The 20,744-nt window shown below is 34.9% G+C and overlaps 5 protein-coding genes across 7 annotated transcripts; 1 reads left to right on the forward strand and 4 right to left on the reverse strand.

Annotated features, from left to right (window-relative positions):
- The first annotated feature begins 1,539 nt into the window (after positions 1-1,539).
- On the forward strand, positions 1,540-6,702 carry LOC105637745 (Major facilitator superfamily protein). 2 transcript variants are annotated; one of them, XM_037637135.2, is made up of 14 exons: positions 1,540-1,698; positions 2,331-2,439; positions 2,749-2,860; positions 2,966-3,033; positions 3,127-3,259; positions 3,925-4,024; positions 4,135-4,247; positions 4,327-4,420; positions 4,796-4,949; positions 5,125-5,268; positions 5,351-5,424; positions 5,683-5,771; positions 5,904-6,018; positions 6,215-6,702. In XM_037637135.2, exons 2-14 carry the CDS (start codon positions 2,349-2,351, stop codon positions 6,395-6,397), a joined length of 1,470 nt encoding a protein of 489 aa, XP_037493063.1. In that variant the 5' UTR covers positions 1,540-1,698; positions 2,331-2,348; the 3' UTR covers positions 6,398-6,702. The 2 variants fall into 2 exon arrangements, with proteins under 2 accessions (XP_037493063.1, XP_037493064.1); XM_037637136.2 differs by lacking the exon at positions 1,540-1,698 and adding an exon at positions 1,875-1,893.
- Positions 6,703-7,275: 573 nt separating this feature from the next.
- Positions 7,276-9,483, reverse strand: CAK1AT (CDK-activating kinase 1AT). The gene is made up of 2 exons (XM_012221338.4): positions 8,903-9,483; positions 7,276-8,515 (listed from the first exon to the last, which is right to left on the reverse strand). Exons 1-2 carry the CDS (start codon positions 9,395-9,397, stop codon positions 7,559-7,561), a joined length of 1,452 nt encoding a protein of 483 aa, XP_012076728.1. The 5' UTR covers positions 9,398-9,483; the 3' UTR covers positions 7,276-7,558.
- Positions 9,484-10,185: 702 nt separating this feature from the next.
- On the reverse strand, positions 10,186-12,392 carry ROP9 (RHO-related protein from plants 9). The gene is made up of 8 exons (XM_012221341.4): positions 12,045-12,392; positions 11,769-11,856; positions 11,491-11,600; positions 11,143-11,206; positions 10,970-11,034; positions 10,822-10,887; positions 10,608-10,714; positions 10,186-10,463 (listed from the first exon to the last, which is right to left on the reverse strand). Exons 1-8 carry the CDS (start codon positions 12,141-12,143, stop codon positions 10,433-10,435), a joined length of 630 nt encoding a protein of 209 aa, XP_012076731.1. The 5' UTR covers positions 12,144-12,392; the 3' UTR covers positions 10,186-10,432.
- Positions 12,393-14,325: 1,933 nt separating this feature from the next.
- On the reverse strand, positions 14,326-15,636 carry LOC105637748 (peroxiredoxin-2). Its single transcript, XM_012221342.4, has 3 exons — positions 15,401-15,636; positions 15,197-15,276; positions 14,326-14,740 (listed from the first exon to the last, which is right to left on the reverse strand). The coding sequence occupies exons 1-3, from the start codon at positions 15,553-15,555 to the stop codon at positions 14,487-14,489; spliced, it is 489 nt and encodes a 162-aa protein (XP_012076732.1). The 5' UTR covers positions 15,556-15,636; the 3' UTR covers positions 14,326-14,486.
- A 735-nt stretch (positions 15,637-16,371) lies between these two features.
- LOC105638328 (protein NRT1/ PTR FAMILY 1.1) lies at positions 16,372-20,283 on the reverse strand. 2 transcript variants are annotated; one of them, XM_020680962.2, is made up of 5 exons: positions 20,180-20,283; positions 19,156-19,270; positions 18,864-19,081; positions 17,561-18,117; positions 16,372-17,438 (listed from the first exon to the last, which is right to left on the reverse strand). In XM_020680962.2, the coding sequence occupies exons 2-5, from the start codon at positions 19,253-19,255 to the stop codon at positions 16,523-16,525; spliced, it is 1,791 nt and encodes a 596-aa protein (XP_020536621.1). In that variant the 5' UTR covers positions 19,256-19,270; positions 20,180-20,283; the 3' UTR covers positions 16,372-16,522. The 2 variants fall into 2 exon arrangements, with proteins under 2 accessions (XP_020536621.1, XP_012077513.2); XM_012222123.4 differs by lacking the exon at positions 20,180-20,283 and having other exon boundaries at positions 19,156-19,459.
- Positions 20,284-20,744: the final 461 nt, after the last annotated feature.

Here is a 20,744-nt window from a genome sequence, read left to right on the forward strand (position 1 = left end):
TCACATCTTCTAAAATAAGGAAAGAAGATATTCTGTTTTCAATCTCTTTCCAAAAGTGACAGCTTCCTTGTTTCCTATATATAAAGGAACACTCACGCCTTAAACATTTGGTGAAGTAAGAGTAATTGTTTTAAGAGCACACTCTCTCATTGAACGAATATTTTTCTCTCAAAACTTACTCTACCCCCATTTTCTTTTCATCTCTATACCTTAACGTTTTCATATTTAAAGAAGAAAAGAATTTTTACGGTTACATTTTGAAAAACAGTTCTGTGTTCTAATCGACCTTCTAATCTGATAAAACTGTTTTTCCTGTGCTTATATAGGCGTTTCTTTCTGTCCATTTAGAATCTGTATTCTACAGTAGACAGACTCTTTATTTTGTTAAACTTTTGAGTGTAATAGCTTAGGTTAGAAGCTATTGAGATAGAGGTTATCAAGCGACCTTCTCCATGTGTGGGATAACAATGTCTTGAATTGAGTTTTCTGTACTCTACCAAAAACAGAAAGGGTTGAGGTTAACTAGAACCTTTGGAAAATCTAGTGGGACAAAAGGGTAGATCTAGGTTGTTGATCTATTTGCCTTGTACTGTTGGTTTGTCTCTTACCCTTTAAAAGAGATAACTTAGTGGAGGATCTCAAGATGCGTCTTGGGGAGTGGATGTAGGCGAGTTAGTGCCGAACCACTATAACTCTCGGTGTTGATCTCTTTATTTCTAAAGTTTGGTTGATACTGTCTCTTTCACACTCTTGTTTAATTTTTAGAAACGCTGAAATTGTTAATATTCAGATGTTCTAAAACGACAATAAGTTTCATCTATTCTAAACGTTAGAACTCTGGTATTCTAATATAGTGAATATACAATGTTCTAACTGTTGTTCTATTTCCAGTATAATTCACTGTTTGGGTTTCTATTTTGTTTTCTAAATTTTATGAGGATGTTCTAATCCTGATAACTCTTCATCATAAAGTTACTTTAACATTTGATTAAGACTCTGTGAAGAAGTTCTAATAACAATCTTTCACACAGTGTTATATGGTCTTGCAAACTTTATGAGGAAGTTCTGAGTTCAATAACTTTCCTTCATAAAGAAGCTCTGATATTGTACAAGTCAGTGTGAAGCTTTTCTAATCAATAGCTGCACTTTGCACAGACTTTCTATATCTAAAATTAGAACATTGTGAGGAGATTCTAATCCATATTCTACTCTCACAAAGTTCTGTGTGTTTTTCCGCTGCACTTAGAATTCTAATTCTTGTTTAGAATTTCTAAAATTTATTTCAGTTTTTAGAAAACTCAATTCACCCCTTTTGGGTTGTGCCATACACATTCGGGATCCACACACACAATCCATAATCTTATACGTGTCAAGTTTTAATTAGCAGGACTCTCTAAATCCAGAGAAACCTGTTACACCGAATCTAAACCTGCATTCTCGTACTAATTGACACGACAAAGATACAGATACTTACCTATTTAATTTCTTAATTAATAATGATTAACTGCTAACGTGAATTATTAGATTTGGATCTATGCTTAATCTTGTCGTTTCTAGTTGGAAGTCCCAGTGTTTTCTCTTTCTCTGTAGTCGTTGAAAGTGAAAACATTACTTAGCCAATGATCTGTTTCCATATTCGTATCTAAAGAAACTTCTCTCACTCGCTAAACGCCTAAACCACCGCTAAACCGGCGCACGGTACGCGCACAGTTACTCTCCTTTCTCCTTTATATATATTTAGACGCTAGCTTGAAAATTTTCCTCGAGTAGTCTCATTTTTTTTTTTAAACAAAAGAAACCACAAATTATTTACTGTTTTTCATCCTCCAGATCCTTCATTGATGGCTGGATGATCGAAACTTAATTGTAATCGACTTATTAATTCTTTTATTAGTAAGTTTTTTAAATTAATTACTATTTGTTTTTGCTTGTGATCTTATGAGGATCTGTTTTATTTCGTATTGTTGTAAAGTTAGAACAGAATTATGTACTGTTTGAAATTTACAAGTTTGTCAATTCTGCTTTGCCGCTAATAAGTATTTGGAACGGTTTGTTTTGGACATTTTGGTGAAGTTATTTTGTCCGGTTTATTAAAAATTTGCATTAGTTTATATTGGATTGTCATTAATGACCAATCCATAGACGTGGTTAAGATTTGTTTAAATTGAAAAGGAAATTGAGAAAATGATTCCTAATGTAGAGAAAGCAATTATGAATACTACAATTTAGCAATCAAAACAGGATTACGAGATGTTATGGGAACTGCATACTAGAATTATGAATATCATGTGTTGTCTTAATCTCTCTGAATTTGGTGAATCGGAATGTAGGCTTGCTGCATATTTGGCATGTGGGCACGACAGAGTGAGACTAACTCTATATACAAGCGAATGCCGTCGAGAGATTATGCAAACACAGTTGATGTAGAAGATAATTCAGGTAAATCCATGTACCGAGCTGCTAAAGTTGATAATTGGGTGCATTTTTCTACATTACTCTTTAGAGCTATGTTTATGAAAACAACACCATTGATATCAGTGAACTATAGATTCTTCCATTTTTCATTGTCTAAGTGCTTTCCCCCAATCATAACTCTTCAACATATTGTATGGCTCTAAGTTCCCATCAATTTTGGACGTCTTTTTACAATTTTTGCAGTTGGGTTTAGGTAGCCTGGTTTTTGATTTTTCAAATTTGAATGAGGCTGTCTGAGATAATATTTGGGCTTGCTTTTTGCATGTTGTTTAGCTCTTGTTCAAGAAAATCTGGATCCGGAACCCACGAATCCTTCATGGAGGCTTTCTTTTCCCCATGTACTGGTGGCAACCATATCATCCTTCCTATTTGGCTACCATCTTGGGTTTGCACACTTCCTTTCGTTCATTTGGCAGTTTTTTTTTTTCACTTGTTCACCATGGTTTTATTTTTATTAGATTGTGATATAATGGTTTTGCATTATGTATAGTGTAGTGAATGAACCACTTGAAAGCATCTCATTGGACCTTGGATTCAATGGAAATACTTTGGCAGAAGGTGATAGAGTTGTTTTCCATTTTGGCTTTTGCAATTATCTAATGCACAATCATTTAATTGAAATTTCCAACTAATACTTGATTTCAAATGAAGGCCTAGTGGTCAGTACATGCTTGGGCGGTGCGTTCATCGGATCGCTTTTCAGTGGATGGATTGCTGATGGGATTGGGCGGCGTAGAGCTTTTCAGTTGTGCGCTTTGCCCATGATTATTGGTGCTGCTATAAGGTAATATCCCTGCTGCATGAAGCAAATTTTTGCTAAGTACTATCATGCGTGCCATGTTGTTGCATTTCCTTTGGGCCATATTAGTCAATTTCTGACCCAGGTTCTTCTTTCCTTGTCTATTCTGTAATTTTCTATGTTAGGAAAAGAACCAATGATCACCATTCACCACTGTTCTATTACCCCATAGTTGACTATTCTTGTCTTCTAGACACAAATGACCTGCAGATGTCAAGTGAGACCTAAATGAACAATTATTCTAACCTTCTTAGCATGTTTTTCTTGGATAATCCTAAGAACTTTATTGGGAAAAAGTAGAAGTATAATAAACTTTAAGAGATATTTTGCAACTCTATATAAGCAAGCACGCAATAGGAACAGACTCAAAACACAAAGGAAAAAGGGATGTGAAACAAAAATTTAAGCACAATGTAAATATATGTTCCTTGCAACTTGTTCAAACTATCCGAGAGTTTAGAGGTCACAAATGGGTAATATGCTGTAAATTTATATTCTTGCATCCTTTTTTTTTTTTTTTTAATTTTTTTTTCATATTTCTATTTCCATTAGAAGGTAAGGATAAATTCTTAATGTGTAGCATCCCTCACCCTTCTGTTTTTGAAATCTGAGTTCATGTTAACATCCGGACTTATGACATGCATTTTCAGTGCAACAACAACAACTCTGGCTGGTATGCTTTTTGGAAGGTTATTAGTTGGGACAGGAATGGGCCTTGGTCCCCCTGTTGCAGCTCTTTATGTGACAGAGGTATCAAATTGATTTACTCAAACTGCAACAAATACTGCATAATCTTTGTTTACTTAACCGTAGGAAGTGTCCCACCTCTTATTCCTGTTGAACCGTGATGGTGTGAGCAGGTTTCTCCTGCTTTCGTAAGGGGAACTTATGGAAGTTTTATCCAGATTGCAACCTGTCTTGGACTTATGGGGGCTCTATTCATTGGAATTCCTGTCAGAGATATTGCAGGCTGGTAAGAAATATGCTTTGGTATCCACAATGTCTGTGATTCATATTGTGTATTGTGACCGCACAATTTATAATATGCTCAGGTGGCGCATCTGTTTCTGGGTGTCCGCAATTCCCGCTGGAATACTTGCTTTTGCCATGATGTTTTGTGCCGAAAGTCCCCATTGGCTGTATAAGGTTTGCTCCTATTACATATTTTATTTTCTATGGATATTCTTTGAGTATGTCCATCATACATTAGCTTATAAAAAGAGAAAGTATATGAACTTTGAAAAAGATTACTGACTTGCTTAATGAGACTACTCCCTTTTTTCAGTGTAGCTTTAATCTCATCTACTAGTGTCTCCTTATAAATGATCTCAATCCCTCCCTTCCTGATCAATGTCAACCTTTTTTTTTTCTTTAAAAAGAAAATCATCAATCTTTTACATTGCATTATTTTGATTGCCTTTTGCCTTGGTCATAATAAATCCTCATGAATGCATTTTCTTCTTTTTTTTAAGTGCTTATGTTGAGGGTGGATGCTAATAACTTCTTATTTGTATGAGACAGCAAGGAAGAAGTTCTGAAGCTGAAATTGAATTTGAGAAGCTTTTAGGTGGGGCACATGTCAAATTTGCAATGCACGAATTATCCAAATTAGACAGAGGGGATGAAACGGATACCGTGAAGATCACTGAATTGATTTATGGTCGCCATTTTAGAGGTAGATATTTTTTGGTAAAATTCTATGGCCTTTGTGAGTGTGTTTTCTTCTTGTTGGGCACTTGCAGCAGCTACCATCACTTTCTCTTCCTCTTCTTCTTTGTCGTCGTCATCATCTTCCTTCTCTTCTTTCCTTGTTTTCTTTGGGCTTTGTTATTCACATGTTCCTTTTGCAGTTGTTTTTATTGGGTCAACCCTATTTGCTTTACAACAGCTATCTGGTATAAATGCTGTGTTTTATTTCTCTTCAACTGTGTTTAAAAGCGTGGGAGTACCATCAGACCTAGCAAACGTCTTTGTGGGAATTGCAAATCTTTTAGGTATAATATCATTCCCTGGTAGTTTTCATATGAATATTGGTTACTGCAAATTTCTCTTGACCGGGATCTTAGTTGCCTTCAGGATCTGTTACTGCAATGCTGTTGATGGATAAACTAGGAAGGAAGGTGTTGCTTCTGGGGAGCTTTTTTGGAATGGTAGGTTTTTATCGCACACCTTTGAAGTGCAAATTAGAAGTTTAGTCTTAGTTTAATCTTTAAACTTCTACTTTGCTTGCAACTAGATAATCGCACACCTTTCGTGTTGCGAGAAGTTCGGTTGTGAATTAGTTTAATCTTTCAGAATAAAACAAAATAACAACCTAGAGCCATCTTCTGAAATGGTTATATGAAATAAATGGAACCTATGAGTATCCAGAAAGCCTGACTTTTATATGGTGTGTTTTCTCTTTGCAGGCTGTTTCCATGGGCCTTCAAGTTGCTGGAGCAAGTCCGTATATGTCAGGATCTGGAGCTTTATACCTATCTGTTGGTGGCATGCTGATGTGAGAAATATTTTTCCTTGTATAATAATATCATATTTTAAATGTTTTGTGGATACCAGATGGAAAATTCTAATTTCTGACTTCACACTATCAGGATGTGAGCCCATAATTGAAAACTTATTCTCTCTACAGGTTCGTCTTTACATTTGCTTTAGGAGCTGGGCCAGTACCAGGTCTCCTCCTCCCAGAAATATTCCCCAGTCGAATCAGGGCAAAAGCTATGGCAGTCTGCATGTCAGTGCATTGGGTAAATTCTTTTGCCTTTTTTCTCACGATAATCCCTTTATGTATCCCTCATTCCCTCTCTTGCCAATTACAAGTCAAAATTAATATTTTATGAAATATGATAGCTGCTTTATTATTCAAATGGTTTTCGAAATGGAATTAATTCTCTACCCATGGTTATATTATTGCTCCTTGGTGATATGACTGTTATCCTTCAGGTGATCAATTTCTTTGTGGGATTGTTATTTTTGCGTTTGCTGGAGCAACTAGGACCCCAACTCCTGTACACTATTTTTGCCACATTTTGCTTGATGGCAGTGGTTTTTGTGAAAAGGAATGTTATGGAGACGAAAGGAAAATCACTTCAAGAAATCGAGATTGCACTTCTTCCCCAGGAATAGGGATTTCACCTATGATGAATATGTCGCCTGATGGATTATATACTTGCAAGCAAAGTGGAAGTTTAGTTGAAGCATCAATCTCCTAATTTTGGAGCAAAGAGTTCTTATTGCAGCAAGCTGGACATTGCAGACAGAATGAGCCAGTGCTGCTTAATGCTTATGGAGTTCTACCAGATAGACATACAGACGTGTAGCCAAATAATATAAAAATTGGGAACTTTAGTTTTTTTTGTATGGTGTACCTGCGACTATGCCTTCTCCTAAAATTTGCTTCTCTTTCAGAAGTTAAATTTCCTTTTTGTTCATATTGTTCATAATTTACGAAGATCAGCGTCATTACGCTTCAAGTTTAGACCGTGACGGTGCCCAATGCCGGGATTTGTTGTAAATTTCCTTCATTTGGCCCATACTCGGGAAGAAGCTGATTTGTTGATTCGCGGTACTCATAGCCCAGCTTGTTTTGCTCTATAAAAGATCACATTTGCTATTTTATCTTAAACTATTACAAGTAAAAACAAATAGTGTATTTCAAGTTTTAAATTGAGAACAAACAAATTTATCGACGTGACCCACGTGATAGAGTCTAGTCAGTTTGGTATCTCAAATGTTGTCAGTGATAAATACAGAGTTAAAATCTAAAAAAATTGTTTTTGGCAAGTTGAATTGACAATCTAGTGTAGTGCCTCTAGCCAACAAAAAATCCCAAAATAAATCAATTCAAACTCTCTTTTGTGCAAAATATGTTCAATTATCCTATCTGACAATAGAAATCGTATTTACTTGGACAGAGCTTACACACTTCATCCAGAATGGAGACGATCATAAAATCTATACTGGGTTAACAAGGAAAATTCTTTGCATCACTTGAGCATAAAACATGAGAATCAAAAGATTCTAGGATACATTAATTTTTATAATTAACTAATGAAATTACTGAATTTTTCTTGCACGTAAGAAGCAAGTCTACACGCAACAGGTCACAGATTCAAGAAGCGGAAAAACCCTCTCTGCCAAAAGTGCAACAGAAGGCTGCATACAAAAGACAACTCTCCTCTCACCTCTTAAAGCAAAGAGCCTCGCGCTAAGAATGCCAAAAAAATTAAACAAAAATAATGAAATTCCAGAAGATACAGAGAAAAACAGACCTCATCAAGTTTGAGCTCAGAGGAACTGTATGGAAAAACCAGAGGCGTTTGTTGTAATATTCATGGGGCCAAATTCATCAAAATCGGAATCAGATCCCCTATCATAGTCATTCCAACCACCAGGAGAATCCTCATCTTGTCCACTATTTGCCAAAGGTACATGAAGCTCAGAGATGGGAACAGGAAGAGGTTCTTTGCTGAAATACTCATCATGGAGCAGTTCCATTGCTGTCGCTCTGTTAACTGGGTCATAACAAACCAGTTTCTTGACTAGAGAGATTTCATCAGGGGAACGATTAGGGAGGCAGGCTTCTAAACCAATGGGATTTTCAATCTGAGCAAAAGAAATTGTTCCATAATCAGGAAGTTTTAAACAGCCTGGCCATACCTCCTCTGTTAAATTGCCTAGAACGTTGATAATTCTGCTGAGTTGATCTATATCAGACGTCCCTGGGAAAAGGGGCCCGAGGGTTAAGAGTTCGGCAAAAATGCAGCCCAATGACCACAGGTCTACCTCCAGTCCATAGTCTGTGGATCCATAGAGTAGTTCAGGAGCCCTGAACCAGCGAGTTCCAACACATGAAGTAAGTGAACCGTGTCTATCGCCCGCACCTTCTTCAACCTCATAAGAGTAAGAACTCTTGAAAATATCATCTCCAATGTCGCTTGCTGTCCCTGTTGCAAGACAAGACGTATCACCATCTCGAATACTTGTTTCATCCAAGTAATCATGAGCCTTGAGTTCATTTACTTCTCCAAATGATTCATCGATCCTTACAAGACCTTGTTCTTGGTTTCCATCTATTCTTACAAGACCTTGCTCTTGGTTTCCTTGTGCCTCCTGAGACAAATTGTCCACGTCAGGAACAATCTCAGCTGGTGGAACAACTTGTTCCTGATCAACAGGGTTTTGGTCATATGGCTGAGGGTTCCCATCAGTAGCAACAAATGCGGGCTCTATGAGCATTCTTGCCTGGAAATATAATCAAACTAAACCAATTCATTTCCAGAAGAATACAAAAACAATACTTCCAAGCAGAACATGCAGAAATAAAAACTGCACTTTCAATTATCAAGAATGACCAATTAACAGTTAAAGCTAACCGGAACAAAATGGCCGACATATAAAAAGGTATACAAGTTTTGACCTTTCTTTTTCTCTCATATTTCTTTTCCTAAAAAGACTATCAACAATATCAAAACACAATTAAATAGTTTCAGTAGCAGCAATTTCCATCAGCCAGTTCACTAGGTTACATCAATTCAATAATGACAACAATCATAAACTATACACGAATCAAATCAGCCGCATGGCCCCATCAAACAAAAATAACATAAAAAAAAAAACTCAGTTTTTTACCTGGCCAAAATCAGCCAACTTGAGAATACCATCCTCTGAAATCAACAGATTACCAGGCTTCAAATCCCGATGCACAATCATATTCCTATGGCAAGCATCAACACCACACAATATCTGCACCATCCATCTCTTAACCTCTCCAACACTAATCCCGTTCTTTTTCCCTTCCTTAATTACAGCAGCCAAATCCGTTCTCAGGAACTCCAAAACCAAAACGGCGTCCTCATCTTCTCTCCAAAAGTACTCGTGCATAATCACAACATTAGGGCAGTTCTGGAGCATCTGTAAGGCCTCGATTTCACGGAAAGCCGATTGATAGTCGTGGATTTCTTTAAGAGCAACGATGGTGTTATCTGAGAGACGGCGAGCCTTGTAAACGTCAGAGTAGGCACCGGAGCCTACTCTTTCGTAGATTTCGTATTTGGCGATGATCTCGGGTCGGGTATGTATACTCCAACTCTTGGAGTGGGCTGAGGATGGTAGTGGCTGGTCCATGTTCTTGTTGGCTGGCGGTGTTAGCCTCTGGTTTTTGGAGGTCTGATCTCGGCAGTGATATTGGTGTGTTCTTTAGTTCCTTTTCTTTTCTTGTTCTAGTTAATTAAATTTATTAATACTCAAATTGACTGTGGTTAGAGTGACTAATATGCCCCTCCAATAAATGTGTCTTTTTTTTCCTCCCAAAAATTACTGTACAGGTGAAGATAATAATTACTACTTTATTTGTTTTAATATTTAATTAATTAATAGTAGTATATATATATATATATATATATATATTTTTTATGGATCTTTCTTCTAGAAAATGAATAGTCTGAGTCAAATGAATTCTATTTAATCAAATCAATAAAAGAATCACGAACATCAAATTCTTGGTACCAAAAAGAGAAAATGCATTAACAAAAATGGAAATGCATATAAATTAGAATTAGAATCCACATGGGTGTGGGTCCTATGAACATTCGTTGTATAGCATAGTTAAAATGGCACATGTTTGTAGGTCCTAAGGCAATGAAGCTGTTGACAGTACATTCAAGCATAGAAAGAGAGAACTTCCAGGGTTGGTTCATATCAGGTTTTGGAAATGGGTATCAGAGAATGGAACGAGATTAAATTGAATGAAATGAAACAATCGGTGACCGATCTGTGAATTTTCCAGATCACACATTCTGTATTCTACTTGGAAATTAATAATCAGAATGAATTGTTTCAGTCAGCAATCACTATTCTCTCAGGTTCTATGGACAAGGAATTCATAACAAACAACCCCCCAAAAAAAGTTGTAGTTTATCAAATACAACATCCTGGAATTCAATTTACTTGACCAATAGTACAATAGAATTAAGAGAGAATGAACGATTCCCTCTGAGGCTGTTCTTAATCAGTTTGTAAGATGGTTCAGACATGGTTACTGAGGAGGCTACAATACAAACAAAACCATACAAATTTAAACATGTAACCGGCTGCCAAATCACCACCCAAATGGTCATCTGCAAAACGACTGTTCCATGCAGCCAAAACGACTGTTGTGCCCTACGCAACGCAGCCTCCACACATGATGCTCCTGCAATTCACGAAAGAATTAGTTAGGATCGACTGGTATGAATCCTTTGTTTCAAATATCTGTTCCGATCAAATAAAAGGCAAATATGCTTGAAAAATTATGTGAAGAATGATCAACTTAAAAAGAAAAGGATCAAGTACTAACGCAATTGCACGGCCAGAACTATGACGCCTCTTCTTCCTTGTTATCTCCTTCCTCCTTGGAGGTTGAAGAACAACCTTGATTGCAGTATCAAAAACAGCTTTGACATTCTGAACAATCAAACAGAAGTCAATGTATAGGTGATACTCATCAACTTATTAAAAAACAAAAACAGAAACATCAACCACTTGGGAATTTCTTCTTTCGAGCAATCTACCTGCTGAGTCTTGGAGCAACACTCAATATATGCTGCTGCACCAATCTGCTTCCTCAGCTCCTCTCCCTATATTTTATAATCTTAATTTAGTTTCTTCATGCCATGTAAAGCCATAATTGGACAAAAAAAAAAAAATGGCAACACATACTTGTGCAGATGTTATGATGTTAGAATTCATGTGATCAGCTAGATATCCTCTGTCTTCGCGAAGATCTATTACATGTAAAAAGAATACAAAAGTTGGTCTAATATCTATTCAAGAATCAAGATAGATACAGCAATGAGAATTATCAAATTTCTATGGTTGGCAAAGTAGCTTACCTAATTTTGTACCAACAAGAACAATTGGAACATTTGGTGCAAACCGACGAAGTTCAGGCATCCACTGAGAAAATTAACAGACAAAAAAATTGAATTCATGATTATAAATTAATGTAAATTAAGGAAAAAAAGCTCCCTACAAGATTGAATTTTCATAATTTCAAGACCAGAAAAAAGCACATGAATTTATGTCATGTGAAGTGCAAAATGGACAACCTAATTTGAAATGAATAATGGAGACACCTTACTGCAAATGTGGTCTGGAAATGGGCAGTACGGAAAGGAAATTAAAGGAAAAAGGATATGAAATTAAAAATTGGGAAAAAGACTTGAGCATTTAATATGTACCTTCTTAAGAACATTTTCATAACTTGCCCTACTAATTAATGAGAAAGCCAAAACAAATATATCTGCTCCTCTGTAACTCAGTGGCCTCAGTCTGCTATAATCCTCCTGACCTTTAATCAGGAAAAAGTTAAAAAACAAAGTCATAAATAAACTACCAACCAATACCTAACACCACTGACAAAAACTAGAAAAGTTATCACAAAGCAGCATTTCAACTTAAAAAAAAAATTTTAATTCATTGTTTTTAAATATAATTTTTTGGATTAAAATCCAGTTACCTGCAGTATCCCATAATCCCAAATTGACAATGTTCCCATCCACAGCCACATTAGCACTGAAATTATCAAATACTGTGGGTATATAATCCTGGCAAGAAATATGCACAATCTTACTTCAGAGTCTCTAATCACTGAAAATGAAAGTGCAAAAACTAACCAAAGATTTTAACTTTTATGGAATCCATTTAAGTGGGTAGAAACCCATGTAGAGAAGTTCCAAAAAAAAAAAATCTGTAATTGAAAGAACAAAAGAAATGGAAAAAGACAGAAACTTACAGTAGGGAACTTGTTACTGGTGTAACAAATAAGCATACAGGTTTTCCCAACAGCTCCATCTCCAACAGTAACACATTTAATGAACTTTGAAGCACTCATTTTCTTCTTAAAACCCTTAACTTCCACAGTTTCAATAAGTTGGTTCCTTATCTAAAGCAAGAGACAAGTCTATTAGAAGAACTCTCCAAAAAGTTTGAGCTTAAGAAAAGAAGATGCTTTGTAAGGAAAAAGGTTGAGCAGAAGAAGATAAAGAAAGAAGAACAAGAAGAAGAAAGGGCACAGTTTGTGTCTACATATGTAGAATGCAAGACTGATCAGTGATTATGTATACTAAAACTAATACAAGCCCTCAAAATAAAGAAATAAATAATACTTAGAGGTTGTTTGTCTGTAGTCAAAGGGGCCTCCCTGCACTTTATCGTCCCCCTCAATAAATTTCAAATCCAACAGAAAAATTTTTTGAAATGCAAAAACATGGGGCCCTCTCCCTCTCCTTCTCTCTCTCTCTCTCTCTCTCTAACGGCATCTATTGGACCCTTGCATTAGTTGGTTTCCAACTAATGTAACTCACATTATTTATTGCTACTAGTAAATCATGATCAATGTCTCCTCCTACATTACATGAGATGAGAGGCTTCACTCACTCAATCTCCACTTGTAATAAATTCTGAAAATTCCAATCTCATCTTCTAAATCTATGTTTCAAGATGAATATCAAATTCTAAATGATACTTATAGCAATTACTTTTTTTCTTAACCCTGTCAATGAGTTTAATTGGTAATATCAAGATTTTGTTGGGATTAAAGTCTTTTATCACAAGAAGATTATAATCTCTAGATTGACTAGAAACTCTGTAAAAATATTTTATTGGGACATTTTGAGAATTACAAGATGAATTGCCGTCAACTAATGTAAAAAAATTGACAGTAACGTTAATTTTAAAGCAATGGTAGGGAGAGGAAGAAAACAACAGAGAGAAAGACACAGAGGTAGCATTTGTTTAAGACATGTTCTTCCACTCATTTAAAAACAGCACAATAGGTTAGTTGGAAGTCGTTTCCATACCAAAACTTTAATGCTTCAATTGATTTTTGTTTTTATTTTTGGAACAATCGAAATGTGACCGTTTAGACATTGTTTGAATAATAAATAAATTATTAAGTCTCTATCCATTTTGCTGTAACTGATAAATGACAAGTGCAAATTGCTTGCAGCTTATAACAGAAATTCACGTGTGTATCATTTACATTATCCCATGCTTGTAATTTAGATTTTTCATATATTAACATTTTCATGCCAAGATTAATTCACAATCACAAGATCTGAGCATAGGTCATTCCATCTCCACTATCATGTAAAGAATTGAGACCCACCACCAAACATGGTTTAGTGGGATTGAGGGTAATTTTTAGGTGGGGAATTGAGTTAGGAGAGAATTTGATGATGGGTTTTACAATCAATTTGGTTAGCACCCTCAGTATGATGATGCTTATGCTATTTTTTGAGCATGATAGAAGAATCTATAATACGAGTTATCTCTAATGATTGTTTAAAAAAAATGCTTTTAAGGCATGCAGGTCTAACCATGAATGAGGGGTTGATTAACCAGTTTGAACAACAAATAACCATTCACAAATCAAATCAATTAGAGAATTCCTCGATGGCCAGCGGTTTTTTAACGGATACATGCCAACATTTATTTATGACTAAAACCGTCCACGATGCTTTGTAGAGTCGAGCCTCCAAAAATGCAATTCAAATTTAAACATAAAATAATTTAATGTGATTTGACCCATTCTATGGAATTTTATAAGCCCAATATGGGTCCAACAATCACCCACGTTCGCAATTCTTGGCATTTTCTAATTTCTCTCATGTGGATTTTGGAAATGGGCCCTACTTATTTTTTCCTCAACGAGATTGCTTAGTTCTGCTTCTTCTGGCTATACAATTATGAACATCAGAAAGAAAAATTATACACATGTTTAGCCCGAAATATTATTTTTTTAAAGATTTTTTTTAGTTACCATGGTTGAAGTGGTAAGTGACTCTAATTGCTCTCTACGGCCCCAGGGAATAAAAAAAAGCAGTTTGCTGTAGAGTCTTGCTCAATTAGCAAAGAAATGAAAGCATTTGTACTGCAATAATTTTGACAACGGAGAACCCAAGTCCTAAAGGTCTCCGCACAACATAACACTAAAATATGAATTAATTAATAAACAAAAGTTTGAAAAGGAACAAGTCCTCCTAATGGTCTCATATTTTTTTTCTCCCTTCCAATAAAAACAAACAGTTCATTTATTTCCATAAACATCACAAACAAGACTATTTCAGACCAACATTGACTATTTGGATTCTTGACAATGTTTGATTACATAGCATTAGGTAATATAAGAGCTTTAAACACACAAACAACTAGAGAAATAGCTACTTGAACAAACTTAGAGAACCTTTAGGATTTCATCAACACCGGAGACAGTGAACTCTCCACCTTCTTCAAGATTTGCCGCCTGCACCTTCAGATTATCAACTAAAAGAGCAAATCTCCTTGATCGAGTGCCAAGTCCCTTCTCTGTCAAGTCAAGCTGAAGCCCAAGAGCATGAGTGTATGTTGCTGAGCCATCGGCCAAAAACTTCACATGCTTGTTTTCAGGGTAAGTCTTGGCCCATGCCTTCATCACAAAGGGGTCATTAACTGCAATGTCATCAAGAACCAATTATTTAGACATTGAAACATATAATATTAGAAGTTGAAAGGGTAGACTTGAATTAGGTAAGAGGTTAGAAACATGAGGTGAAATGTGGGATTCTTAACAACACCGTACCAATCAAACAATGTCACAATTGCTTTGCACAATTGGAGTTTAACAAATTCAGATTCCATAGCAGTAACTCCCTACTGGTAGCCACAATAAAACCAATTCCGGATATGCCAGCAAATTCTTCGGAAATTTTTTATCAGAGGCACTAATTATATACTAACGAATTACCAAAAGACGATACCAAATAGAAAAATAAATCAAACTAGCAAGCCAAAGGCTTTCACTTTGTTCAAAGTAATATTAACAAGGGAAATGATATTGTAATATATATGGCGGCAGAATCGAACCTAAGCAAAGCGTTTAAGTTATTATTTTTAGAAGAAATATACCGCTAATGACCAGAATTTCAGCAACTCCCTTCGATAACAGCTCCTCTGCTCTCTCGATAAACCCTGGCACATGCTTCAAGCTAGCATACAAACCAATCGCACCAAATCGAATCGGTCAATTAAACAAATAATGTAAAAAAGATCGTTGATTTCGATACAAGCAATAATCGGGGAACAGATTAAGAAAATAAGGAAATAATGTACCTGCAAGTGGGAGTGAAGGCACCGGGAACACCGACGACTACGACCTTTTTACCGGCAGCAAGAGAGTGGATGGACAGTTGCTGCAGTTGATCTTGCTCATCGAAGTGAGCAAGAGTTCCGTCTGGTAGAGTATCTCCAACGGCGATCGGAGCCATAGCTGGGTATGATTTTAGCTTCGGTACGTTTAGATCGAAGAGTCACCGATAGAAAGAAGCGTCTGTGTGATCGGAATGAACGTGGACAACGAACGTATATATACAGAATGGACCTATTCATTAACTACATTTGAAATACTTTTGGGGTCCGCCTTTTTAAAAAAAAAAAAAATACATAGAATTAAAAATAAAAAAAAAACCTACATTTGAAATACGTATTAGGCCACGTGTTATTGCAATTGAGATCTACGTTTTGTTTGAGTCAACGTATTCTTTTCAGAAGTAAGAAGCTTCGAAATTAGTATTATTAACCTTTGTGGAGACTTAATAATAAAGGATGGTAATTCTTATCGACTGATAACGTCTTGGCCTTCCATTATGTTACACCCTATTTTTCTAAAAAAAATCGAGTTAGAAGAAAAATTCTAGTAATTGCATAATTATTTTCTTTAATATAATCAAGAGGTAATTTCTTTGCACCATAGATCATAAAATTTTTATCCTTTCAGGAAAATGCATTTCTTCAAAAAAAAAATATAATAATTGCATAATTTTAACTTAACGATACCAGCATATAATATGGCTATGGACTCGGTCGCAAGGCCAACTAGGCCATGCATGCATTACAAGTAACTAGCTTAATTAGCAAAGAAGTTTTTAATTAATGAGTCCAAATCCCAATAGATTCTTTAACTAAGTTTAGATTATGGATCATAAATGAAGCTGCAAGTCTTCCGATCAACTTGCAATTCTAAAGTAAATTATGAATGGTTCTGCATTGCATAAGCATGTGCTACTTCATAACTAAAATTTGAATTGAAGAAGTCAAACTTTTTTTTTGATTATATTTTAATTTCCTCATCTTAAACAAATTAGGCAAGACTCTCGACTAGTTCTTTACACATGAAATGTATACAATTTTATTTAATATAAACCAAAAATTCAAAATTATAAATTGTACAAATTATCAAACGGCATCGAATGTTGTAGAAGATTCCTTAGGTTTATCCATGTCTTCTTCTTCCTCTATGGCCTCTCCCTCATCCCAAATCCTTTTGTTTTCACTTCCATAAGCTCTACTACACAGTAAGTAGTAGAAGAAATTAATCACACTAAGAAACGCAAGAAGCCAATAGTAATAGTCATAATGACCTCTGTTAAGATTATCTGATACCCAGCTCACTTTCCCATTTCTTTTGGTAGAGTCACTCAAAATTGCCACAATAAGACTTCCTAACAAGTTTCCAAATCCAAAACCAAGTGAGAAGAGAGCAATTCCAATGCTTGACATAGTTTTAGGAAACTGAGAATAATAAAACTCTATTTGCCCAATTGCATTGAAAGCCTCAGCTAATCCAGTAAGACAATGCTGTGGCACTAGCCACATCGCAGACATGTTTACTATATCTTCAGGCTTATCTGCTAATCCTTCTCTGATCGCCATTCCTCTTCTTTGATGCTCTACGGCTCCGGCCACTGCAGTGGACACGCATGAAAGTAGTAATCCAATTCCCATTCTTTGTTTATTGGTAAGTCCTCTAGGTCTCTTGGTGATTTTTGCTATTCTTGGAACCAAAATTCGATCGTAAATGGCAACCCATATTGTTAAAGTGAGAATTGCAAATACACCATATGAGCCTGATGGGATTTTGGCATTCCCTACGAAGTGCCTGTCCATGGTTTTGGCTTGAAGTACAGGAAATGCATGTTGGCTTAAGGTAACTGCTACCATAATGCCTGTTGACCATATGGGCAGGACTTTTATCAATGCCTTTAGCTCTTCTACTTGTTTAACTGTGCAAAGATTCCAAGGGTTTATAGCCAATCCATCGCTATCTAAATCCTTCTCAGGATTTCTAACTATGCAAGCTTTGTTTAGGTAGCTGAAGAACAACAAAAATATAATGTACATATATATGAACATCCATTAATAGCTTACCAACACTTGATCAGAATACTAAAACATAAAAAGTTTGCTATTATCAGAATTCAAACATTAACGTACCTGAGTTTTTCTGTCGGAACGACGAGCTTTGAACCCTTGTGATGGTGCCATCTATCAGAATCACTGGGTGGCAAAGAAAGGTGTTCGTTCTTCCAAGCTGCACTAATTACTTGGGCAAAGCTAGAAAACAAGCTTGTATTGGCCTTGACTTTGATAAAGCGAGAGGAACCCATAATGAACAGAACAGTTGACAAGAACATAAACCCTACGGGAATTCCGAAACCCACGATCCAACCAGCAGCATCTTGAATAGCAACTATGAATACAACTGAAAGCATGACAGAGAATCCAACTGAAGCATAATACCAGTTGAAAAAACTCTGTAAAGTCTTTTCATTTTTGGGGTTTTCAGGTTTGTCGAATTGATCTGCACCAAATGCTAAAGAACAAGGCCTAACCCCTCCAGCACCTATCGCCATTATAGCAAATGCGGAAAGTAGAAACACCATTTGAGCTGCATTTGGGCTTGCACAGCCTTGTAAATTTCCATGCTTTTGGTCACAATGTGGAGGCCTTGCGCTTGGAATAATTGCTGTTAGCCATAGAAGAATCATCCCCTGCAATAACATATGATGATCACAACTATCTAATCGTTCGATTATAATAACTTAAGTACTAATTAAAACACTAATTCTTTTCCTATATTCAGGTTTTTTTGCTGTAAATAAGGTTTTGTACTTGAGGAAATTAATGTTTGTTTCTGGATTTAAATTACGGTGTGAGGAGTACAAATAACTTACCATGCACATGTAGAAAAAATTAGTGTATATATAACCCTAAGTTTCTAATCCACACAATCTCATCATCTTACTTTCTCTCCTACTAGTCACCACTCACATTTCTCTTTCTTTTCAAATTTTCATTCCTTTCTGTTTTTTTTTTTTTTTAACTTTTAAATTAAATATTATTTTACTTGTATTACATTTCATAAATCTCTATTCCTAACTTGTGGATTCATATTCAACCTGTATCTAATTTAACTTTTTTTTTAACTTATGCATTTACATATTTAATTAGTTAAATTGGATTTTAAGTCAATAAGTTCAACTCATGTGTGAGTTTAATGCCTAACACTTTTTAATATGAAAATTACGTAAAATGAAAACTATACATTAAAATAAAAAAAAATAATCATATTAGGAGAGCTATTTAATTTCGCTAGTACTCAGACATTCAAACCTCAATAAAAAAAAAGAAAAAAAAAAAAGAATGAATTAGTATATTATCTTATGTTATGTGCATTATAATTAACATAAATTCAAATTCTAAATGAAAAATTTCTTATTGTGAAAAATTGACTCACGATAAGGCTGACGATTGTTCCAAGCAAGATGACACGAAATCGACCCAAATAAGAATCAGAAAAGAAAGCTCCAAAGATAGGTGTGAAATGTGAAATTGCACCCCACAGAAACAACACAGTAGCTCCAGTAGCACTTGTCAAGTTATAATCGTTTTGCAAGTACGATATCATATTTGCTTGAAGCCCAACCGATGCAACCCTTTCAAACGTCTCATTTGCTGCAAAAAAACCATATATAATACTATCAAAATTAGTTTGAAAAACTTTTAATTATACAATTAACAAAACTTACATATAATAAAGGGCAAGGTCCTGAGGCCACCCTTTTTCCTTTTAAGTTTAACCTCTTGGGTTGTCTTCTTTTCATCTTTGTCCATCTCCATTACAGACATTCTTTCTCAGTTTTCCTGCAATTAGTGAAATGGGTATGTATAATAATATATTGAAAGACGAGAACAAGAACAAGGAAATGGATTTTAAAGATGAAGAGTGGAGATAACTAGGAGACTAATCAATCATTTTGATATATAGAGCAATAAGTCTGTGCTGTTCTTTGGATTATTACAGGAATGGCCTGGCAGAGGTAACTGTTAAGGGTAACGCTTCTTTCGAATCATAAAACGGTTTTGGCTTTTTTTCTTATCGTATGTATAATAAGAATTTGTAATGTATGGTATATGCTTTTTCTTTATTATATATTTTTATTTCAATGGAGTTTAAAAAAATTATTCGCCTAAAATTTTCCAAAACAATATGTACTTGTAGAGTTGAGACAAAATGAAGAAAACAACAAAAATAACAGACTAACAAGTGACTGAAAATACCACAAAAGGTAAGATATGCTTCCTTGCCGTCAAATAATTAATTATAAAAATTCGAAAAATTGATCTTTTATATATATTTTTTGTAATTTATTTGAAAATGGACTGTGCAATAAATTAAGGAGAAATTGAGAATCTCTAAGATTTTGTCAAAATTGAAAATCACAAGAAATTTTATATACTTAGCATATAATAATAGAAATTGCTTATGTAATCAAATACGTTGATGGTATGTGGAAATTTATGAATTTTACAAAATCCAAGGAATATAAAATCTATGAATTTGAAACTAAAAAGGGAGAATTGAGAAAATTCCACCTTCTAAAATGGTGTTAATTAGATTTATTAATTATATAGATTTAAGTCTATTTTTTCTCAACCGAATAAATGAATCCGATAAATCCATAAAATATTTAAATTTATTATTTAAATTCCTTCAATTCAAACACCATCAAAATTCATATAAAAAAAAATTTTGATAATGCATATACATACCAGCTATATAGTCAATCTGAGAGAGTCTCTCTGCTATCAATGGAATCGAAGAGGAGAGGCTAAATAAAAAAAAAAAAATATGCAGATAATTAAGCGGAAAATTAGGCAATTAATTATGTTAATTGGAAATATATATGATATGATTTATATATATGTAAGTAAATTTATGTCAGTTTATGTCATGTTTTTATCATGAGTACTGAGTAGGAGTTACTACTTATTTCGTAACAACTACTTTTTGATGTCAGCTTATCATATGCTTATTGTGACTAATAAACGACAATTTTTATTATCTTATTCTTTGTTATTTTTATGGATTTTGCTAAACGGCAGTTCGTTTTGTCCCTCAAACATAAAAGGAAAAGAGTAACAGTTTCTCCGTTTAACGCAAACTACTGTCCCTAAAAAATCTCGTTTTTTTTTTTTTAAAGTTCAAATGAATAGTATCCAGTATATTCATAAAGTATATTCAGACCATAATACCAAATAAGAAAATTAATCAATTTATTAACATTAAATATTAAATTTTAGATCATACAATACTAGTTAATTGAAAAAAAGCTTC

This window comes from Jatropha curcas, chromosome 8 (assembly GCF_041381405.1).
Source record: "Jatropha curcas cultivar XTBG-Jc1 chromosome 8, XTBG_Jcur_1.0, whole genome shotgun sequence".
NCBI classification, from domain to species: Eukaryota; Viridiplantae; Streptophyta; class Magnoliopsida; order Malpighiales; family Euphorbiaceae; genus Jatropha; species Jatropha curcas.

Excerpts from the sequence above, each read along its gene's own strand:
- ROP9 (XM_012221341.4), bottom strand. The coding sequence starts at position 12,143 with ATGAGTGCTTCAAAGTTCATTAAATGTGTTACTGTTGGAGATGGAGCT. Across the intron at positions 11,857-12,044 it reads CCAGTAACAAGTTCCCTACT|GATTATATACCCACAGTATT; the intron begins GTAAGTTTCTGT and ends ATTTCTTGCCAG. Across the intron at positions 10,888-10,969 it reads ACATCATAACATCTGCACAA|GGAGAGGAGCTGAGGAAGCA; the intron begins GTATGTGTTGCC and ends TATAAAATATAG.
- LOC105637745 (XM_037637135.2), top strand. The coding sequence starts at position 2,349 with ATGTGGGCACGACAGAGTGAGACTAACTCTATATACAAGCGAATGCCG. Across the intron at positions 4,248-4,326 it reads GTCAGAGATATTGCAGGCTG|GTGGCGCATCTGTTTCTGGG; the intron begins GTAAGAAATATG and ends TAATATGCTCAG. Across the intron at positions 4,421-4,795 it reads GTCCCCATTGGCTGTATAAG|CAAGGAAGAAGTTCTGAAGC; the intron begins GTTTGCTCCTAT and ends TGTATGAGACAG.
- LOC105638328 (XM_020680962.2), bottom strand. The coding sequence starts at position 19,255 with ATGTCTGTAATGGAGATGGACAAAGATGAAAAGAAGACAACCCAAGAG. Across the intron at positions 19,082-19,155 it reads GACCTTGCCCTTTATTATAT|CAAATGAGACGTTTGAAAGG; the intron begins GTAAGTTTTGTT and ends GTTTTTTTGCAG. Across the intron at positions 18,118-18,863 it reads GAACAATCGTCAGCCTTATC|GGGATGATTCTTCTATGGCT; the intron begins GTGAGTCAATTT and ends ATGTTATTGCAG.
- CAK1AT (XM_012221338.4), bottom strand. The coding sequence starts at position 9,397 with ATGGACCAGCCACTACCATCCTCAGCCCACTCCAAGAGTTGGAGTATA. Across the intron at positions 8,516-8,902 it reads AGTTGGCTGATTTTGGCCAG|GCAAGAATGCTCATAGAGCC; the intron begins GTAAAAAACTGA and ends TTATATTTCCAG.
- LOC105637748 (XM_012221342.4), bottom strand. The coding sequence starts at position 15,555 with ATGGCTCCGATCGCCGTTGGAGATACTCTACCAGACGGAACTCTTGCT. Across the intron at positions 15,277-15,400 it reads GCCTTCACTCCCACTTGCAG|CTTGAAGCATGTGCCAGGGT; the intron begins GTACATTATTTC and ends TTTGTATGCTAG. Across the intron at positions 14,741-15,196 it reads TGAAATTCTGGTCATTAGCG|TTAATGACCCCTTTGTGATG; the intron begins GTATATTTCTTC and ends ATGACATTGCAG.